This window comes from Poromitra crassiceps, assembly GCF_964638095.1.
Source record: "Poromitra crassiceps genome assembly, contig: HAP1_SCAFFOLD_862, whole genome shotgun sequence".
Classification (NCBI taxonomy): Eukaryota; Metazoa; Chordata; class Actinopteri; order Beryciformes; family Melamphaidae; genus Poromitra; species Poromitra crassiceps.
In genome coordinates, this window is record NW_028151547.1 from 38,370 (window position 1) to 58,273 (window position 19,904).

General features: G+C 44.7%; 1 protein-coding gene across 1 annotated transcript; it reads left to right on the forward strand.

The window, feature by feature from the left end:
• Positions 1-5,037: 5,037 nt before the first annotated feature.
• Positions 5,038-11,444, forward strand: LOC310771601 (transmembrane and coiled-coil domains protein 1-like). Its single transcript, XM_083664179.1, has 3 exons — positions 5,038-5,735; positions 7,621-7,756; positions 8,985-11,444. The coding sequence occupies exons 1-3, from the start codon at positions 5,170-5,172 to the stop codon at positions 9,297-9,299; spliced, it is 1,017 nt and encodes a 338-aa protein (XP_083520305.1). The 5' UTR covers positions 5,038-5,169; the 3' UTR covers positions 9,300-11,444.
• Positions 11,445-19,904: the final 8,460 nt, after the last annotated feature.

A 19,904-nucleotide genomic window follows, 5' to 3' on the forward strand; every position in this document is an offset into this window, starting at 1 on the left:
AGAGGGAGGCTGGAGGTTGATGGGACACAGAGACAGAGGGAGGCTGGGGGTTGATGGGACACAGAGACACAGAGGGAGGCTGGGGGTTGATGGGACACAGAGACAGAGGGAGGCTGGGGGTTGATGGAACACAGAGACAGAGAGGGAGGCTGGGGGTTGATGGGACACAGAGACAGAGGGAGGCTGGGGGTTGATGGGACACAGAGACAGAGGGAGGCTGGGGGTTGATGGGACACAGAGACAGAGGGAGGCTGGGGGTTGATGGAACACAGAGACAGAGAGGGAGGCTGGGGGTTGATGGGACACAGAGACAGAGGGAGGCTGGGGGTTGATGGGACACAGAGACAGAGGGAGGCTGGGGGTTGATGGGACACAGAGACAGAGGGAGGCTGGAGGTTGAAGGGACACAGAGACAGAGGGAGGCTGGAGGTTGACAGGACGGTCTCACATTGCGGCCGAGGCTGACCTGCAGTCTCTTGTTAAACTGGATTTCAGGATTTGTCCTCACGCTTCTACAATCTGATCTGAAAAACAGTTTTCCCGTGTGAAAAACACCTTAGTATCCACAGAAGGATAGATAACAAAACAACTTTAAGTCTCTACAGGAATATATAAGTTGTACCATACAGATTTTTTTAAATCGCCTACTGGAAAGTAAGCCTATGATAACACTCACTATTGAGCACCACAGTCCCCATAAAAATGGACTATTAGGGGTATTATCATGATTTCTTGTTTACAATAAAAACCACAGCATTTCAGAACTTGACCAATTTAGGGTTATTATAGTTTTTCTATAAATAAACCTGTTGAAATTATCCTTTCCTTCTCTTTTCGAGTTGGACATGTCTCACTTTTTGATGAAGCTCAAACTATATGGATAATTCTGTTTCTCCTCTCTCTCTCTCTCTCCCTCTCTCTCTCTCTCTCTCTCTCTCTCTCTTTCCCTCTCTCTTTTTATACATAGGCTAAGCTAAGGCAATTCTGAGCATCAATATCTCAGTTGTGGTGTTTTACTTCCTCCTTGTTTTATTTTGTTGCCTAAGTATTTATTCATTTTGTTTGTGACTTTAGCATCATCATCAGTATATAACTGGGAGCTGGGAGTCTGTCCCATGTCCCACTGTGATGTCATAAATCCACTGTGACATCATCAGTGTTGTCATAAATCCCACTGTGACATTGTCATAAATCCCCAGTGATGTGTGACATCATCAGTGATGTCATAAATCCCACCGTGACATCATCAGTGATCAGTGATGTCACAAAAAAGAAGTGGGAGTCTGGCTTCAGACCCCCGTCTGGACAGCTGTATGTTGCAGCTCCAGGACATGTGATCCAGTATCCCTGAAGTATGCCATCAAGGAACCAGCTGGGCGAGCCTAGGAATCGAGCGCGCAATATGCCTAGTAGATCAAAGGTCCGTTCTTTGTAAAGCAATTGTGATGTCACCAATGATGTCACTTGAGCAATATCAGTGATGTCATAAGTGATGTCACTCAAAATTGTGATGTCATCAGTGATGTCACTTGAGCAATTGTGATGTCATCAGTGATGTCACTCAAGCAATTGTGATGTCATCAGTGATGTCACTTGAGCAATTGTGATGTCATCAGTGATGTCATACATGCCACTAATTATAACACAGGGCGTTTATTGCTGTTTAAAAAATAATTGGGTCATAAATTAAGAGTAGCCTATACCCACTTCTCCAGGCACCACCACTGATTACATTATTATTATTATTATTGTATCATAGCCTAGCAGAACAGTAGACCTACATAGCGCACATACTTCAGCAGAACAGTAGACCTACATAGCGCACATACTTCAGCAAAAAGCTAGAAATGTCTCTTTCTATTTGTGCACACAGCGAGACAGGATGATTGACGTGTGGCTGTCTGTCACCCGGCACCCGCTCAGCGGAGCCTCAAGCTCAGTGGGTTACGTCACCTCTCAGTGAGGGGGCGGGGCGAGGCAGAGAGCCGGGGTAGATAGTTTCAGGTGCGCTCGCTTCAACTTTCACAACAAGCGCGGGTAGTCTGAGAGAGAGAGAGAAGGCGAAAACAGATCCTCCCGAGCGGGATTATCTTCAAGGATTTAAACCCGAGCCGAGGTGACAGGACATGAAAATACAGTGCGCCTTCACTTTGGATAAAATGCATTGGGAACAACTTCTCCGTTTGCGGAATGGGAAGGTGAGGAGCGCACTTTTGGATCGCACGTTTTCCCAGAAGATGATGATCAGACAGATCTAACGTCATATGGTTTATTTGAATTAGCAATTAACGTTAGTTTCAGTGGTCAGGCTCTGTAGTTTGTGGTTTCTCCCGGACGCGTTGTGGTTTGTTTTATTGACGGTGGTGCCTGTCACCAATTAGTCATGTCGCTTACGTAGGTGAGCACCTGCTGCCTGCTGCTTTTACCAACGGTCTTGTGTTCTCGTCCTCGTAGGCCTACATGGCAGCTGGCTGATGATGTGGCTAGCTGCTACTGTAGATGCCAGTGTGAATAGTCACATGGCAGCTGGCTGATGATGTGGCTAGCTGCTACTGTAGATGCCAGTGTGAATAGTCAGTGTGTAACTGATCTAGTCAGTTTGTCTTCCTCTGACCCGCTGCCTGTGCCAAGGCCCCAGGGTGCGCGATCAGATTCAGCTGCTTCTTTTCACAAAGTGATGAGAATCAAGTGCAAGTACAACCTAATGCACTGCACTGCTGTGTGTTAACCTCATGTACTGCACTGCTGTGTGCTTTGTACCTCATGTACTGCACTGCTGTGTGTTAACCTCATGCACTGCACTGCTGTGTGCTTTGTACCTCATGTACTGCACTGCTGTGTGTTAACCTCATGCACTGCACTGCTGTGTGCTTTGTACCTCATGTACTGCACTGCTGTGTGCTTTGTACCTCATGTACTGCACTGCTGTGTGCTTTGTACCTCATGTACTGCACTGCTGTGTGTTAACCTCATGCACTGCACTGCTGTGTGCTTTGTACCTCATGTACTGCACTGCTGTGTGCTTTGTACCTCATGTACTGCACTGCTGTGTGCTTTGTGAGAAAATTAGAGTGATTCAAGGTTCTAATCTAGGTTCTTCCCACGTTTTTATTTTATCTTGATCTTTTTTATCCTATCTTATCTAGACAAACCCCAAGCTTCCAATTTAGATGGTGTCTTTGATGATTTTTACAGGAATGCTGTGTGACCTATTGACAAAATCAAGTTAGTGTCTGAAAAAGCAACACAGACTGGAGTTTCTTATCTGTAAAACAGCTGTAAACCCAAATCCAATATCCTGCCAGTCCTGTCCCCTACCTATAATGTCACTCACTGAATGGAAAGTATCTGAGAGATGATTGTAGGCTGGTACCAGGGGCCCTATGCCACATCTTACAGTGGGGTCCCCACACCACTGTCATCATAGTATCAATGAATGAACATGAATGACGAGGCATAGGCTACTTCACTATCAATAAAGCTTTCAATTAATAAATTAAGCACAATATGAACAATAACCATGTTAAAAAATATGAAAATAAAAGTTCACAAATATTAGTTAAACAAATCCTTTCAGTGCAAATGCATTATAAAAACAAAAGATAACTAAGATTTGTTTAGAAAACGAAATTACACAAAATAATAATAATAATAATAATAATAATAATAATACTAATAATAATAATTATTATTATTATGTAACCTATTTTTTTTGGGGGGGGGGGGCTCATGGTGTCTAGTTAATCATTTTTGTTGACTGATCCCTGTTCGATCATGTGGGCTCATGGTGTCTAGTTAATCATTTTTGTTGACTGATCCCTGTTCGATCATGTAGCCTATCATGTAGCTAATCTAGCTCTATCTTGGACCAAACTGGGGCTTGAGTTCAGCTATATGCAGCTGCTGGACAAAGCCATGATCTGTTTGTTTGGAGACCAATATAAGGAAAACTAACACTCACATTTACATAAAAAAAAAACATCAGTCAACATCACATAATGTCTTCTTTAATCTGCTGGAAGCATTTTTCAATCAAAGGTGAAACGACATCCAACAGCTGTGAGCCAATCACCTCCCATCAAAACAACAAAAAAGCAGTTGAGGGCCCGAAACTGTATAACAATAGCCAATGAAACCAACGTGTTAATCCCCCCAAACACACTCGAAAACATGCACTCAAGTGAGTCAAGTGTAGTTTGCTCTCAACATCCTCCTTTTTATTATAAAAGGGAGCATGTGGACAATCTCTGTTCTCTGTTTCAATTTTTGTCCCACTGATGATGTCATCAGTGATGTCATAAGACACTGATGTTGTCATCAGTGATGTCATAAGACTGATGGATGTAAACTTACGGGGCACACACACACACACACCCTGCGCGGGCGGGCAAGCTCAAGTTGACCTCAAGTGGCCATCTCAACTGGCCCCCTATAGGAACTTACAATGCAGAAGAGAAGTCTCCCTTTGTAGTGCATGTCAGCAAAATGACTAAAAGTCTTCCCTTTTTTATCCCTGACTCCTCTTAACCCCTCATCTCCTTCTCTTCTGTTCCTCGACCTGCAGATCGATCGGTTGGAGGTGAGTGGTTTGGGCCAGACGCCGCTGGCCGTGTCGTGCGGGGCGGACGGCTCGTTCACGGGGGGTGAGGATGCCACGCCGGACCCCCAGCGCACCAAGCAGGCCATCGCCCAGCTGCAGCAGAAGATCCTCAAGCTCACGGAGCAGATCAAGATCGAGCAGACGGCCAAGGTCGACAACGTCGCCGAGTACCTCAAACTAGCCAACAATGCTGACAAGCAGCAAAGCACACGCATCAAGCAGGTATGAGGAGGAGGTGCTGCTGTCTCTAGGAAATAGTGTCATGTAGATTTTATGGGGGAAAATGCAGTCCAGCTTGCTAATTGGTAACACTGAACCTGTTTGTTCAGTTTGGTTGGAGCCTAAGGGTGGGACCCTGCTAACATTGAAGTGGATTAATGCAATGCCTCCGTAAACCCTATGCTAATAAAAACCTGTTTTTTTGCGGCTGTCAGGTGTTTGAGAAGAAGAACCAGAAATCGGCCCAGACCATCCAGCAGCTGCAGAGGAAGTTGGAGCACTACCACCGCAAGCTCCGCGAGGTGGAGCACAACGGCATCCCGCGGCAGCCCAAGGACGTCCTGCGGGACATGCAGCAGGGCCTGAAGGATGTCGGAGCCAAAGTCACGGGCTTCAGCGAGGGCGTGGTGGACAGCGTCAAGGGGGGCTTCTCCAGCCTCTCCCAGGCCACCCACTCGGCCGCCGGGGCCGTCGTCTCCAAGCCGCGGGAGATCGCCTCGCTGCTGCGCAACAAGTTCGGCAGCGCCGACAACATCCCGTCCCTGAAGGACCCTCTGGACGAGCCCTCGCTGGAGGAAGGAGGCGTGACGGGCGCCGGGGGGCGTTCGCTGCTCAGCAGCACCGGGCATCATCACCTCCAGTCCAGTCCAAAGTATGGCAGCGAGGAGGACTGCTCCAGCGCCACGTCGGGCTCGGCGGGGGCCAACAGCATCACGGGGGCCCCGGGCGGCCCCCCCAGCTCCAAGGGCAACACCCTGGAGAGGAGCCAGAGCTCCAGCCTGGACATGCTGCTGCACGAGGTGCAGGACCTGAGGGAGGGCCAGGCACGGCTGGAGGAAAGCCTGGAGGGTTTGAAGAACCACTACCAGAGAGACTACACTGTTATTATGCAGGCTCTGCAGGAGGAGCGCTTCAGGTACACATCTATTGGAGAAAGTCTGAACCAGAAATATGTGTGAGAGAGTGTCTACAGTATGTCTACAGTATGTGAGAGAGTGTCTACAGTATGTGAGAGAGTGTCTACAGTATGTGAGAGAGTGTCTACAGTATGTGAGAGAGTGTCTACAGTATGTGAGAGAGTGTCTCTACAGTATGTGAGCAGCTTGGCAGAGCGCCTTCAAGTTTCTCATACCTTCCCAAAGTTAAGCATAATAAATCCCACAAAAGTCAAACTATCCCTATCAGGAAGAAGCACTATATTTGGAAGCTCAGCCCATTTATATTGCTGTGTTATCTGGTAGCAACGCTCGCCCTGCATGTGGGCCGACCAGGACTTTGATCAATGCTAGCATTAGCATATATACTGTACTATAGATAAAGACAAACCTTGACCCCGCTCACCTCTGCATGCACAGGTAAAGCACAGGTGTGTAATGCACAGGTATTCTCAAAGCATTTGTACCATTGTCGCATGCATGATGTTGTACAACTGCATTAGGCTGTCCTATTATTTTCTGTTTATCTGTCACAAAACAGGACTGTTGTCATTAACTTGTCTAGCAAAGCGTTTTGACCGTTTCACTGGAATTCCATTTGCTCGGCAACAGTTGGACCCTAGTTTATTCCGCTATTATATTAGCAAACACTGCAACAGGAAATAATAAAGCCGGGTTTGTTTAGAATATTGCTGTTAAGTTGAAACGGTCTATAAGTCTAAACTCTGTCACCGGCCTCAGGAGCTTGTTTTGAGGCAGCGGTTTTTATTCAAAGTGAGCAGGTGACAGAAGCACCTGCACGAAACCATAAGTGTCCACGGAGTTATTTCAGCCCCAGCAGCTCCACACCTCTGTGCTCTGACACTCACAGGGACGTCTGCTGCCTGCCTGCAGCTTACTTTTGTGATTGTGTGTGTGTGTGTGTGTGTGTGTGTGTGTGTGTGTGGGGGGGGGGGGGGGGGGTACGCGCGCGCTCTGCCCCCCCCAAAAAAAGCATATTCACATTCCTCCTGAATGGCCCAATAAGGGGGGTAGAATGATTGAGAGGGGCAGTGATAGGAGGGGACAAACTGGAACGAGGGAGAGACAAACATCCACATTTTTCTCCCTAAAATGTCCATCTGAGAAGCAGCAGATTCAGTGTCTTGTTTTCTAAGCTCAAAATAACCGCAGCATAAAGCATAAAGGGCCACTAAGGAGCTCATCTCAGCGCTGAATCTTTCCACGACCAGAGGCCGTTTTATTATAAACAGAATACGAGGTCATGTTGGAGTTTCTCTGCTGCTCTCACTTTCTCTCTTATGAGAGAAATGTGACGTTACAGAAGTTAAATATGATACTAGTATCATCATGCACTTAATTACTGTACATTATGCATGTGTGGTCTCACACATCTCATCACACTTGACCGCTGCATATATTGTTTTTAGTACCTACATATATTTTGCTTCTTTTGATTCACCAGGAAGAGCAAACAAGCACACGCAGCAAAACAGTCTCCTGTCTATTCTGGGCCTATATTATATATTACTCATTTAATTGTATGTGCTTTCCAAAACAAACAGCCCGTAACAGCTCTTCCTGCTGCCGAGCGTCTGCCATTGGCCAGACTCGTACTGCTGCCTCTCTGTGATTGGCTGGTTCGATCAGCAGATGAGTAAGCATGTTCTAATCTCTTCAGGGCGAGTCACCAGTCAGGTCAGGTGCCGTTTAGCGTCTGCTAAAGCCTGTGTGTGGTTCTTTGTCTAAGCCCATCATGCCTGAGAGACTCACGTGTGTTTTTACTCTGTGTGTGTGTGTGTGTGTGTGTGTGTGTGTGTGTGTCTGTGTGTGTGTGTCTGTGTGTGTGTGTCTGTGTCTGTTCAGGTGTGAGCGTCTGGAGGAGCAGCTCAACGACCTGACTGAACTTCACCAGAATGAGATCCTGAACCTGAAACAGGAGCTGGCCAGCATGGAGGAGAAGATCGCCTACCAGTCCTATGAGAGAGCCAGGGACATCCAGGTCTGTGTGGAACTGTTAACGTCCACAAGCACACAGTCCATAGTTGCCTTAAATCAATGTTCTAATTTTCTATCTTAATTATTATACATAAAATTGACAGTGTATTTCAGAAATGTAGTTTTGGTCACAAAACCAAAGCTGCCAGTTTCCAAACATACACATCTTCATGACTTTCTTGACAGGCGTGGGGCCAGGTTTCTCTTGGATGATAAGGAATTTGAGAAGATAAAACAAACTATTTACAAAGTTCTGGTCCTCAGTTGTGATTGGTTGAGTCACGTTCAATGCTGTTCAAGTAAGGGATAATGTATACTGAGCCGGTGATTACTGTGGAAATAATGACCGACAGGTGAATGATTTAGCCCGACGCGCAGCGGAGGGCTTAATATTCACCTGAAGGTCATTATTTCCAGTAATCACCGGCCCAGTATACATTATCCCGCTTAGAACACGGCCTACAACTAAATCATTCAATAATCTGACAAAAATAATTATTCAAATAGATTTTTTAATAGCGTTTTCAACACAAAGCGGTTTCATTCGTAATTGGCACACAAGACACCACAGCTGCAACTGGTTGGCCTAATTAGTAGCGTCTGCGGACAAAATGCTCTTATCAACTGATTAATCCAGGTGTGGCAGAGCAGCGGTCGGTTGTCGAGAAATAATGACCGGTGAATATTGTTGATTGACCAATCAGAATCGAGTATTCGAGAGAGCCGTGTTCTAAGACCTGATAAATGCACACCTGGCTGTCACTGCATAACAGTTCATAATAATAGGTTACTGCACCAACTAAAATCCATGCTCAGAGAGAATATTGCTTTTCAAATTATTATTAATAGTAGTATTAATAGAAAATGCATCCGAGTTCAACCCAAAGTTTAGCATGAGAGAGGCACACTGCGTCTTGACCGTATTATGTCATTGTACCTGTAGACAGTGTAAACATGAGACATACAGTCCAGTCTGTCCATCTGTATCTGTGCATATTGTAAACAACTGGCATTGCTCTTGTCCTGCCTCTATGGGGCTAGGTCTGTGTATGTATACATTTTGTAAGCCTCAAGTTGCTACTTACTGCATTTCTCTTCCCTGGCAACAGGGGGTGACAAAGGTCTATGGAATATCCAGGCTATTATTCCTTATGAATCACCTTTTTTTTCATCTTTATGCTTGCATAAGGTAAATGTGCTGATTGGTTTTGTATGATGTGTTCCCCCTGCAGGAGGCGCTGGAGGCGTGTCAGACCAGGATCTCCAAGATGGAGCTGCAGCAGCAGCAGCAGCAGGTGGTGCAGCTGGAGGGCCTGGAGAACGCCACGGCCAGGACCCTCCTGGGGAAACTCATCAACGTGCTGCTGGCCCTCATGGCCGTGCTGCTGGTCACGGTCTCCACCGTGGCCAACTGTGTGCTCCCGCTGATGAGGACGCGCTCGCGTTCCCTCTCCACCCTGCTCCTCCTCCTCCTCCTCGCCTTCCTGTGGAGGAACTGGGACGCCCTGTCGGGGTACACGCACCGAGCACTGCAGCCCCCCAGATGACCGGCTCCAAGCCGACGCCTGTTGTTTTTTTTGGTGGCACCACACGGTGTAACTCGTAGTTCCAGTCGTGTGCGAGAAGCCTGAAGAACGTTAACCGCCACCGCGATGTGGCTGTGTGGCTGCACGTTGAAAACGTGTCCAGTCGGCTGAGCACTTTGGGACCGGATTTGGAATCAAGATAGGCAGAGCTGGAGGAAAGTTGAGGACATTTATGACTTTCATTTCGGAAAGAAGAGACTGTTTACATTTTGGACATGAACTATAGCGGCGTTATCCCTCACAGAATGCCGCGTCATACTGTTTTTACCTTTTAGAGTTTAATCAAGTTTATTGTTGTTATTTCTAATAATATTGATTTTAATTTCAGCGTTATTTTATTCAGTACCACGTAGCATTATGCTCCTCTCACTCTGCACGAAGAGGAGTTTAGTCAGGAAACTGGTTTGCTGATTTCACCTCAAAGGTCCAGTCCATTTGTAGAGAAATGCAAATGTGATAATGTGATTGATTGATTGATTGATTGATTGATTGATTGATTGGTTGGTTGCTCTTAGGACAAGAACTCTTACCTAGCTGTGATTGGTAGATTTGAACCATGGCTGAAAAGGTTCCCGGGAGTTGTTCCTCTCCTGCTGTGATGAAATTTGACGAGACAGAAGAACCTTTTCTCAAATTGAGGAAATCGCTCCATGTTTCCTCAAACGAAGGACTGACCATACGTGTCATGATGACTAGAGACTCCTTGTGCTTCCTCACTGGTTCTACTAGAAAAGATCATGTCCTGTTTTCCTTTTTATTTTTTAGTCAAACTAAGAGAATAAACTATTTTAACTAGGGGAGGTGATAGTGAATCGTAAGAACTGAAGGCGAATGGGGCCAGCTTTAGAAGGAAAAGCTGTGATGGAGCGCTCACCATAGCACCGCCGCATACACACACACAGAGAACTGCTCCTCATTCTCAAGCACTGCCATATTCTGCAACATGCGCACAATCCTGCATGTTTTCATCGAGAACAGCTGAAACAGACAAACTGGTTATAGTACAGGTCAAAGGTCAAATGAAGTTGCCAGGATAACTTGCCTCGACCCCCGCCAGGTTTGATCCGGCTGGGAAACGAGAGGCCCACCGGTGCTTCTCCAGCTCAACGCTGCTGCTTCATATCGTGCACGTCGTCTCCACGGCCGTGCCAGTCAAATGCACACTCGCCTGTATGTGATATTGTTCTACTCCTCAGATACTCATCGTTCAGTACTGTATGTGTCCGTCCCGCTTTTTCTGCAAGTTCAAATACGCTACGGTGTAATAATCACCCAGTGCCAAACCTCAGTCTACCCAGGGATGCCTGCAGCGCCCCCCAGAGGCTCCGAGCTATGGCTCCGCGAGTCTCGCTTCTATTCAGATAATGTCATGAATGTGTCTGCCTGGATGTTACAGATGTATCTATTTTTTCCAGAGACATGTTTTGCGAGGGAAAAATCTGTCACAGAATTCACAGCCTGAAAATGAACTTGACTCAAAATATTCAGTGGCGTGTGTTTCTCAGCTTTGCTTCCTTGAGTAAAGTTCCTTTGGCTCCGCGTCTGGTCTATCTTATCCTCGACACTCGTCTGGTCAAGGACGTGACGAGATGGCCCGCCACGTAGGTCGTCTGTCCGCCCTGCGTTTCACGCTGAGGAGCTGATTTCATGATAAACCGATAGCGAGAGCATTTGAACTGAACTTTACAGCTGCACTTTAGCACACTGCTACTAGATAATGTATCGTAGGTCTGGACAAGGCTTGAGAAACCTTTGATGAAAGACTTCAGAGGGTGTCACTCTTGAAACGTTAGTTCTCTTTGGGAGATGAGGCACTGGCTCAGGATCGTTGTCATCTCTGCCTAAATGATTGACAATAAAAATCCATTGTAATGAATTGAGTTCAATGCATTGAATGCAACTCAAAATGTGATTCCTTTATGATAAAACATAATATTTTAAAGAGCGGATTTATTAATCCTTTACTATTTCAATCTTGCCATCATGGGTGCAGCAGAGGAGTTGACACTGAGCTGACCTATGACCCCAGCTCGACCTTGCAGTGACTCTGTGATGTTAGGTTGTGTGCTAAAAACCACTCCAGTGCCTTCTGATGTCCTTTTCTAAGTGTGGAATAAATAAAGTGCATTCCTGACTAACTCATGTGGCCTCCTTATTTCTTTTATGTTAAGTTTTAATTAATAATGTGTGTGTGTGTGTGGGGGGGGCTGTTTGTAGATGCATGATTCCTTTTACATTCACATATGGATATTAATGACTCCAGCATGGACTGAGCACACATTTTCTGGTTCTAATCATAGGTTCAAAAACACCTCTTCTTCAGTTTCACCATGTAACCACTAGATGGAGATATTTTGCTTTGTCTGTCCTCATCGTTCGTCCTCATTGATGTGACTGTGAGCAGATGCGTCATGCCCATTGAAGCAGAGATTTTTCATATCATTTTTTAAATATTTATATTTAATTTAATTTCTATTGTTTTATATAATTTGTAGTTGTGATCACTTTATATTATAAGTAAAAGTATTCTGTCATAAATCGTACTTAAAAAAAAATCACACACCCTTTCCCTTTAACAGTGGTTCTCAAAGTGGGGGTCCGGGGACCCCCAGGGGTCCTTGACTGGGTTTCAGGGGGTCCCCAGTAAAAAAAAACACACACACAATGTATTGCTATTTTCGTCATAGGTTTCATACAATTTCTGTAATAAAACACCTAAAAGCAAAAATCCTATCAGATGGGGGACCCTGGGACAGAATCTTATCAAATGGGGGTCCATGGTATAATTTGTGACAGTTTAGGGGTCCTTGATGTGAAAAGGTTTGAGAACCTAAAATAATAATAATTATAAATATAGCCGCAAGCGGCGATGCGGGGTCCAAGCTTCCGGTGACTTGGGGGGTATATGTCAGATAGTGCACATTTATTCAGACTTGGTATATGCACAAGTAAACAAAGTTTGGTTGAGATCCGGTGACCTGACGGTTTCCAAGCAGTACTAGTAGTAGTAGTAGTAGCAGTAGTAGTAATAGTGTTGGTAGTAGTGGGAGTGGTAGCAGTAGTAGCAGCAGAAGTACTAAGAATAGTAAATGGTAAATGGTAAATGGACTGCATTTATATAGCGCTTTTATCCAAAGCGCTTTACAATGTGCCTACATTCACCCATTCACACACCGAAGGCGGCCAGCTGCCACGCAGGGTGCTGGCACAGCCATCGGGAGCAATTTGGGGTTCAGTGTCTTGCCCAAGGACACTTCGACGTGCGGACTGGAGGAGCCGGGGAATGAACCACCAACCTTCTAATTAGTGGACAACCCACTCTACCTCCTGAGCCACAGCCGCCACTAGTAGCCAATAGTAGTAGTAGTAGTAGCAGCAGCAGCAGTAGTAGTGGTGGTTGGCTGTTATAGCACCACCATCTGGTAGATTGGTGTAATTTTTTCCTCTGAGTAGTGGGTGATGTCTTGAAACTTGAAGTAGTACTTGGATAGAAAGCAGTTTTTGTGTACAATATCCCTTTAAGTATCTGGACAGAAAGTGGTATTTGGGTAGAACATACTGCCAATACGACAAGTACTTCTCTGGCTCTGCAGATACATATAATATGGTCTACAAAGTTAAATACAACAGTCTGGATAGCTCACTTGGTAAAGCACATGACTTATGCTAACTAAAGACCATTGCCGCTCAAAGTTCAAACCCCACGTGGGATGAAAAACTTTCAACTTCAGACAGGTAAGTCAGTAACAGTAATTAAAACCCCACATGCTGCCTCCTTATTTTGCGGTGTTTCATGAACTTTTTCAATATCTTGGAAATGTTAGCTGGAGATTGCGTGGCTGTGTTCAAGAACGTGTTTTGCAACAGGAGAGGTTAGTTCTTGTCTCATGATGGAGCTTTTGTGTTCTGAAATCAGAATTTTCAGTTGTCATTGTGTCTTTCCCACACACACATCAAACCATAGTGGACGCCACTACGCCCTAGTGGCGTCCACTACAGAAGGTTGATGGGGTTTATCCCTGAAATTGCTTTTGGTGACTATAGCCAGCACCCTGCATGGCAGCTTGTCATGCAGTCCATTTACCATTAAGGACATTTTTGTATTACACACATAATGCACCACTTTACATTAAAAGTATGCCCTGAATGGAGGTGTTTGAACTAATTGGTGTGGGTTGTGCTGTTACAATGAGCACATGAGTGACAAGGATAATTCAGATTGAATTCTCTTTTTGGACCTTTCACATGTGAAGACACAATAATGTATTGGAATGTTTTTCCTCTCTCATCTGAAAGAAGGCTCCCAGCAAACACAATTACATCATGATGATGTTCTGATATCATCTTTCAGTGACGTCCAGGACTAGGCCAAATCACAGCCCATTTGAGGATCATTTAGACATCTACACAGGAATGTCAAGATGACGTCGAAATATGACATTACCATGAATAGGCATATTCAGTTATTCTGCTATGTACACAGTGTGTATTCAGCAGCGTTATACATAATTATATCCAGATTAACCTTTATTCTACATTTTCAAAAAATAAAACAGTTACCTGGCCGTGGTTTGAACCCAGGACCTCCAGCTTTGGGGTCTGCTACTTTACCCCTACACCATCCTTCCACAGCAATGACAAGGCACGGATGTAACCTTATTATGGCATAAACTTGTTTTTATTAAAACGTGGGTGTCAAGTCTTTGTGGATCGGGCATTACTGTGTGACATCTAAACCAACTATGTATTATGCTACAGCAGATGCAGAACTCCAAAACACATTAACCCCACCCAAAATGCTACATTCCAACTTCCAGTAGTAGTAGTAGTAGTAGTAGTAGTAGTAGTAGTAATAATAGTAGCAGAAGTAGTAATAGTAGTAGTAGTAGTGTTGGTAGTAGTGGGAGTGGTAGCAGTAGTAGCAGCAGTAGTTGTAATTGACCGGTTAATGAGTTGTGGGCAATTTAGTGTTGGCGTGTGTTTCATTAAAAGTTTCGAGATTTATTATTTCAAAACGGTTTCACGTATCCAAAATCCTTTAATAACTTTAGGTCGGGGTAGTCTATAGATGACCCAGAAAAAGTTTCGTGTGATTTGGCCAAACGGTCTAAGAGGAGCTCGCAAAAGTAGGTTTTTGATCAAATTCAAAATGGCGGAAAATCTAACAGACAGAAATGGGCGTGGCCTAGTAGGTTAGATGCACGATGCTCCAGGGAAACCGGTAGATGTGGAATTTTGATTCTACGGCTCGTGGTTCAGAAGTTATTGACCGACAAACGTGAAATTGGCTGTTATACCACCACCGTCTGGTGGATTGGTGTAATTTTTTTACTCTGAGTAGTGGGTGATGTCGTGAACCTGTGTGGAAAGTTTGGGTGATCGGGGGTGTATGGTTTCTGACATCCACACACTTTTAGGGCAGGAAAAGAACAAAAGCAAATACACAAAAGTTTAGACATTTATAATTTCAAAACGGTTTCACGTATCCAAAATCCTTTAATAACTTTGGGTCGGGGTAGTCCATAGATGACCCAGAATAATTCCTATGTGATTTGGCCAAACGGTCTAGGAGGAGTTCGCAAAAGTAGGTTTTTAATAAAATTCAAAATGGCGGAAAATCTAGGCACACGCAAATGGGCGGGGCCTAGATGGATAGATGCGTATTGATCCAAGGAATCCCTGAGAAGTGAAATTTTTAGTATAGGACACACGGTTCAGAAGATATGGACCATAACGCGAAATGGTCTGTTATAGCGCCACCATCTGGCCGATATGGGTAATTTTTTGTTTCTGAGTAGTGAGGCACATTTACAATCTATGTGCCCAGTCTGGCTACGCTGAGCCTTACAGTTTCTGCTGTACATACAGTTTTACCGGAGAAGAAGAAAAAAAAAAAAAATCGGAACAGATACAATAGGGATCCACGCACTTCGTGCTTGGACCCCTAATAATAATAATAACAACAACAACAACTGATTCTAAATATAGCTGAATCGCTGGGTTTGACCAAGTAAAACGATTTTTTTTTAACATTTTATGAAATGTAGATGGAAAATGAATGGCGGATGGAATCCCTTGGTTCGTATGCCTAATCCGGTAGAGGGCGTGACTTTGGCACTCTGACGCCACCCCTCACTTGAGTGTCTCACGTTCTCAACAGCAGTCTAATAACCTCGCGTCACCAGGCTCTTCTCGGCGAGAAAGAGCCTGGCTTCCGTTCACAATTGATTTTTTCACCCTACCTGGTTCCGGCCTAGAGCCCGCCCTAGACCGGATGGGCAGCGTTTCTAGTTCGTCAACTTTTACGTTAACTTAACAATTTGACACAAGTATCAGAACGGCAAACAACAAAACAAAAGATGGACGTACCGAACGAAGTTTTTAAAGAAGTTCTTTTAGAAACATTGCGGATTCACAATCTCACATCTTTTAAGCCAATACAGAAGCTTTGCATCAGACAATTAATCGAGGCAAGAGACGTCAAGCTAACGGCAACAAAGACGTTTTTGGCGCACTGCCTTCCGGTGTTCATTCTGGTTCCGTGGTTTACGCCCCATGACAAAAAGCTGGGTGGAAGGTGCCCAGACTATCAGCAGTCAGCAGGTGACGCAGGTGAGCACTAGCCTGGCTAGGTGAGCATGGAAATGTAAAGCAGAAAAGTTAGCTACGTAGCTAACTTTGCTGAGCTGAAGTGGTTAGTAGAGCATCAATCCCCTTTTCAAACGTGTGAAAATGAAATGCAATTAACGTTAGTTATTATTATTAGGCATGCTGGTAGTTTGCATAGCAAGATAGTTGGCTAGTAAGTTAGCACTGGACTGTACGTTCGCTAGCTATCCTATTTCATATTGAGAGCTGTGTGAGCCTTATGACAGTGAGCTAATAGTTTTCTTTTTAACCACCGCTATCACAGGCTATAGGGTTAGGGTTATCACAGGCTATCACAGGTTATACAAAACACTGACTTCCATTTGATGCTGTATCTCCAGGTTTATTTGTTTATTCAAAAGGATCCCCATTAGCTGCCGCTTGGACGACAGCTAGTCTTCCTGGGGTCCAAGACAACAACACATGACATGATAGACAATAGGCTAATTAAAATACAAAAACACAAGGTAAAGGAACAGAAGATGCAGAAGAAAATTCATCATTATTTAATGAAAGAAAGGAAGAAAGAAAGAAAGAAAGAAAGGAAGAAAATAAGTCAGAAAGGCCCAGCCCTGTCCTTATTGAGGTTATAGTGCAAGAGGTAGGTTACCTTAGGTGAGGGTTATGAAAATGAATGCAGATTTAGTTGAAAGACTTGTTGTGACTTGTGGACTTGGGGTCACCGTGGGGTCATATCATAATGACCATTCAGACCAATCAAGGGATAATAATGAGGAGGAGGATCAGGCCGTTAAAGTTGCTGATGTGAAACAGCTAAAGAAGATAAGGTAAGATGTAGGCTACTTAGTGATGGTGTGAAACAGCTAAAGAAGATAAGGTAAGATGTAGGCTACTTAGTGATGGTGGGAAACAGCTAAAGAAGATAAGGTAAGATGTAGGCTACTTAGTGATGGTGGGAAACAGGTCAAGAAGATAAGGTAAGATGTAGGCTACTTAGTGATGGTGGGAAACAGCTAAAGAAGATAAGGTAAGATGTAGGCTACTTAGTGATGGTGTGAAACAGCTAAAGAAGATAAGGTAAGATGTAGGCTACTTAGTGATGGTGTGAAACAGCTAAAGAAGATAAGGTAAGATGTAGGCTACTTAGTGATGGTGGGAAACAGGTCAAGAAGATAAGGTAAGATGTAGGCTATTAGTGATGATCTTTCATGGAGGCTGATCAGTTTGGGAAATAGGTTACTCCTGCTCAGTCTGAGCTTTTATTAGCAATGGAGCAGACTGCTATAGTCTGCTTCCTGTGCATTCAGTGCTATGTTCTCTACATTTATTAGCATTGTGGATTTAGTCTTGATGTGAATTACATGAAACATTTGATCATATGACTATAGTTTATTTGCATTTGCACTTCAGACAAGACAGGACACTGCCTTCAAGTCTAAAATTTACCTAGATCTGCTAGAAAGATTAACAACATTTCACCTTTTCGTCCACTTGGGCAGTGATTCCCAACCAGGGGTCCATGTACACCTAGAGGTACTTGAGCAGCTTGCAGGGGGTACCTGGAAAGATTTGGGATTACAATTTATTTATTGACAAAATGATAAAAAAAACAATATTCCAAGTCATTTCATAGGCCCATCTTGGTAAAACTGACGACTTTTTCCAAATGAAAACTGTCGGAATTGTATTAAAGGGGAGTCATTCAAATGATTTCCATTTAATAATCAGATGTGTTAGAGAGGCCTACCAAAAGTTCAGTTGTAAATTTAAAAAAGTAAATGAGTTTAATAGAGCTAATTTAGGCGAATCATCAATACGCACGAGTGAGGTGGTACTATTGGCAAAACAGCTCAAGAGGTACGAAGACAAAAAAGGTTGGGAACCACTGAACTAGGGCACTGCTAGATATTGTCACTTGGTTGAGTGTACAGTACAGTAGAGTACAGTATAGTACTAGGCTAGTTAAGTGTTGGTAGTAGTATTTTGAATTCGAACAGGCTCACAGCATGATGGTGTTGTGTTTCTGACTTGGATTGTGGTTGTTTTGATCAAAACGGTCAAAATCCTTACTACAGCCGACCAAGTGACATCATCTAGCAGCGCCCTATAGAAACTCTGAAATGTTGTTCATCTTTCTAGCAAATGGAGGCAAATGTCAGACTTGAGAGCAGCAGTGTCCTGTCTTGTCAGAGGTGAAATGCAAATGAACTAGAGTCATATGCTTCAGTTTCATGTCCTCTTTAACATGTGTGATAAATACAGTACTTACCCTAATATCAAGTGGGAGATTACCAAGCTACAAAATCTGTTCAGTTTTAAAATAATCCCCCCAAAGTCTTTGAATATATATGTCAAGTTGCAGGAAATTGCCCTGTTGGGTCTGTTCTAGAGGAAGTGTGTCTGAGCAGCACAAGGAGGTGTCACTCTTCTTATCATGAAGGAAACAGGTTTGGTGGAAAGCCCCTCTAACCACGGCCTCACAGCCAAAACTCCACCGACTCTGTTTTCATTACAAAACACTGCAGGAGAGAGTCCAAGTCTGTCTCTCTCTCTCACACACACACACACACACACACACACACACACACACACACACACACACACACACACACACACACACACACACACACACACACACACACACACACACACACACACACACACACACACACACACACACACACACACACACACACACACACACACACACACACACACACTCTGCAGGAGAGAGTCCAAGTCCCACTTTAGATCCTCCAACTCTCTCTCTCTCTCCCCCACACACACACTAAACCACAGCACTCAGTCACACCTCCACAGTGTTATCTGATGCTGGACAGCTCTGACCCATGCTGGACCTCATCCCTCCCCTACCTCACACACAGATCCCCCCCTACGGCCTACAGAGACATTAGGACACACACTCAGTCACGCACACGCACACACACACACATACACACACACACATGCACACGCAGACGCACACACACACACACACACACACACACACACACACACACACACACACACACACACACACACACAGGAGCCTGTTGGAGGGTCAGTCACAGTGGTGTGTGTGTGTGTGTGTGTGTGTGTGTGGGTGGGTGGGTGAGGGGGGGCTTTATTAAGTTGTGCTTTATCAGGGCACTTCCCTGCTCTTCTACACGGGCAGATTTGATGCGCATGGCTGTGTGCCAATCTAAACACGGGCGCACTTATCAGTGAAGCTAACAGCCACTGCTAACAGAGGCAAGTGGTGAGGGGGGGGAGAGTTTGTCCCCAGAGGAGCCGACAGTAAGTAGGCACAAGTGATTGCGCGCATAGCATCAGCTTTATTGCATAGCCTATATTCAGAGAGATAACACTTCTCAATCTGTCTCGCCTGTAAGCAGGTTTATGCAGCCGGCGTCCAAACAGTCTCACACGTTTGGTGTCATTCGACCATTGGTTTCTATCCAGAAGTGTGAGCAGCATAATAGCCTAACTTACTCCTTCCAGAGAGACAGGCAGCATTTCTAACCATATCGTGCATAATGAGAGAGGGGCGCGCATGTGTTGCGCCTGAATATTTATGAGGTAAAGCGTGCAAAATCTACGCTGGATAGATGTGAATGTCAAAAAGCGGAAAGGTGTGCTGTTGTGCCCATCTGGTAGCACTTTCACGGTGCTTACCGTGCCGTATGGGCCCAAAACGGAACCCTCCGGATCTGCAGAACTAATGGGAGAGCCAGGGGACCGGGGAGCACAGGAGGAGGGAGGATGACCTGTCATTAACCCTGAGGAGAGCGGAACCACGCCGGGCGCAGATTCATCTTGTAGTAGCCTATAGAGAAAGAATAGATGGACATGGCAACTTATGGGCAGCTGCCAGCTTTAGGCGAGTCCATATTCATTTGCTCTGGATAGAATAGATACACTTGCAATTATTCTAATTGGAAGATTCAAGATTTCAAG

Bases quoted from the DNA above. Each gene is read 5' to 3' on its own strand.
- LOC310771601 (XM_083664179.1), top strand. From the start codon at position 5,170: ATGCAGCAGGGCCTGAAGGATGTCGGAGCCAAAGTCACGGGCTTCAGC. The intron at 5,736-7,620 runs GTACACATCTAT...GTGTCTGTTCAG, and splicing joins CTGCAGGAGGAGCGCTTCAG to GTGTGAGCGTCTGGAGGAGC. The intron at 7,757-8,984 runs GTCTGTGTGGAA...TTCCCCCTGCAG, and splicing joins AGAGAGCCAGGGACATCCAG to GAGGCGCTGGAGGCGTGTCA.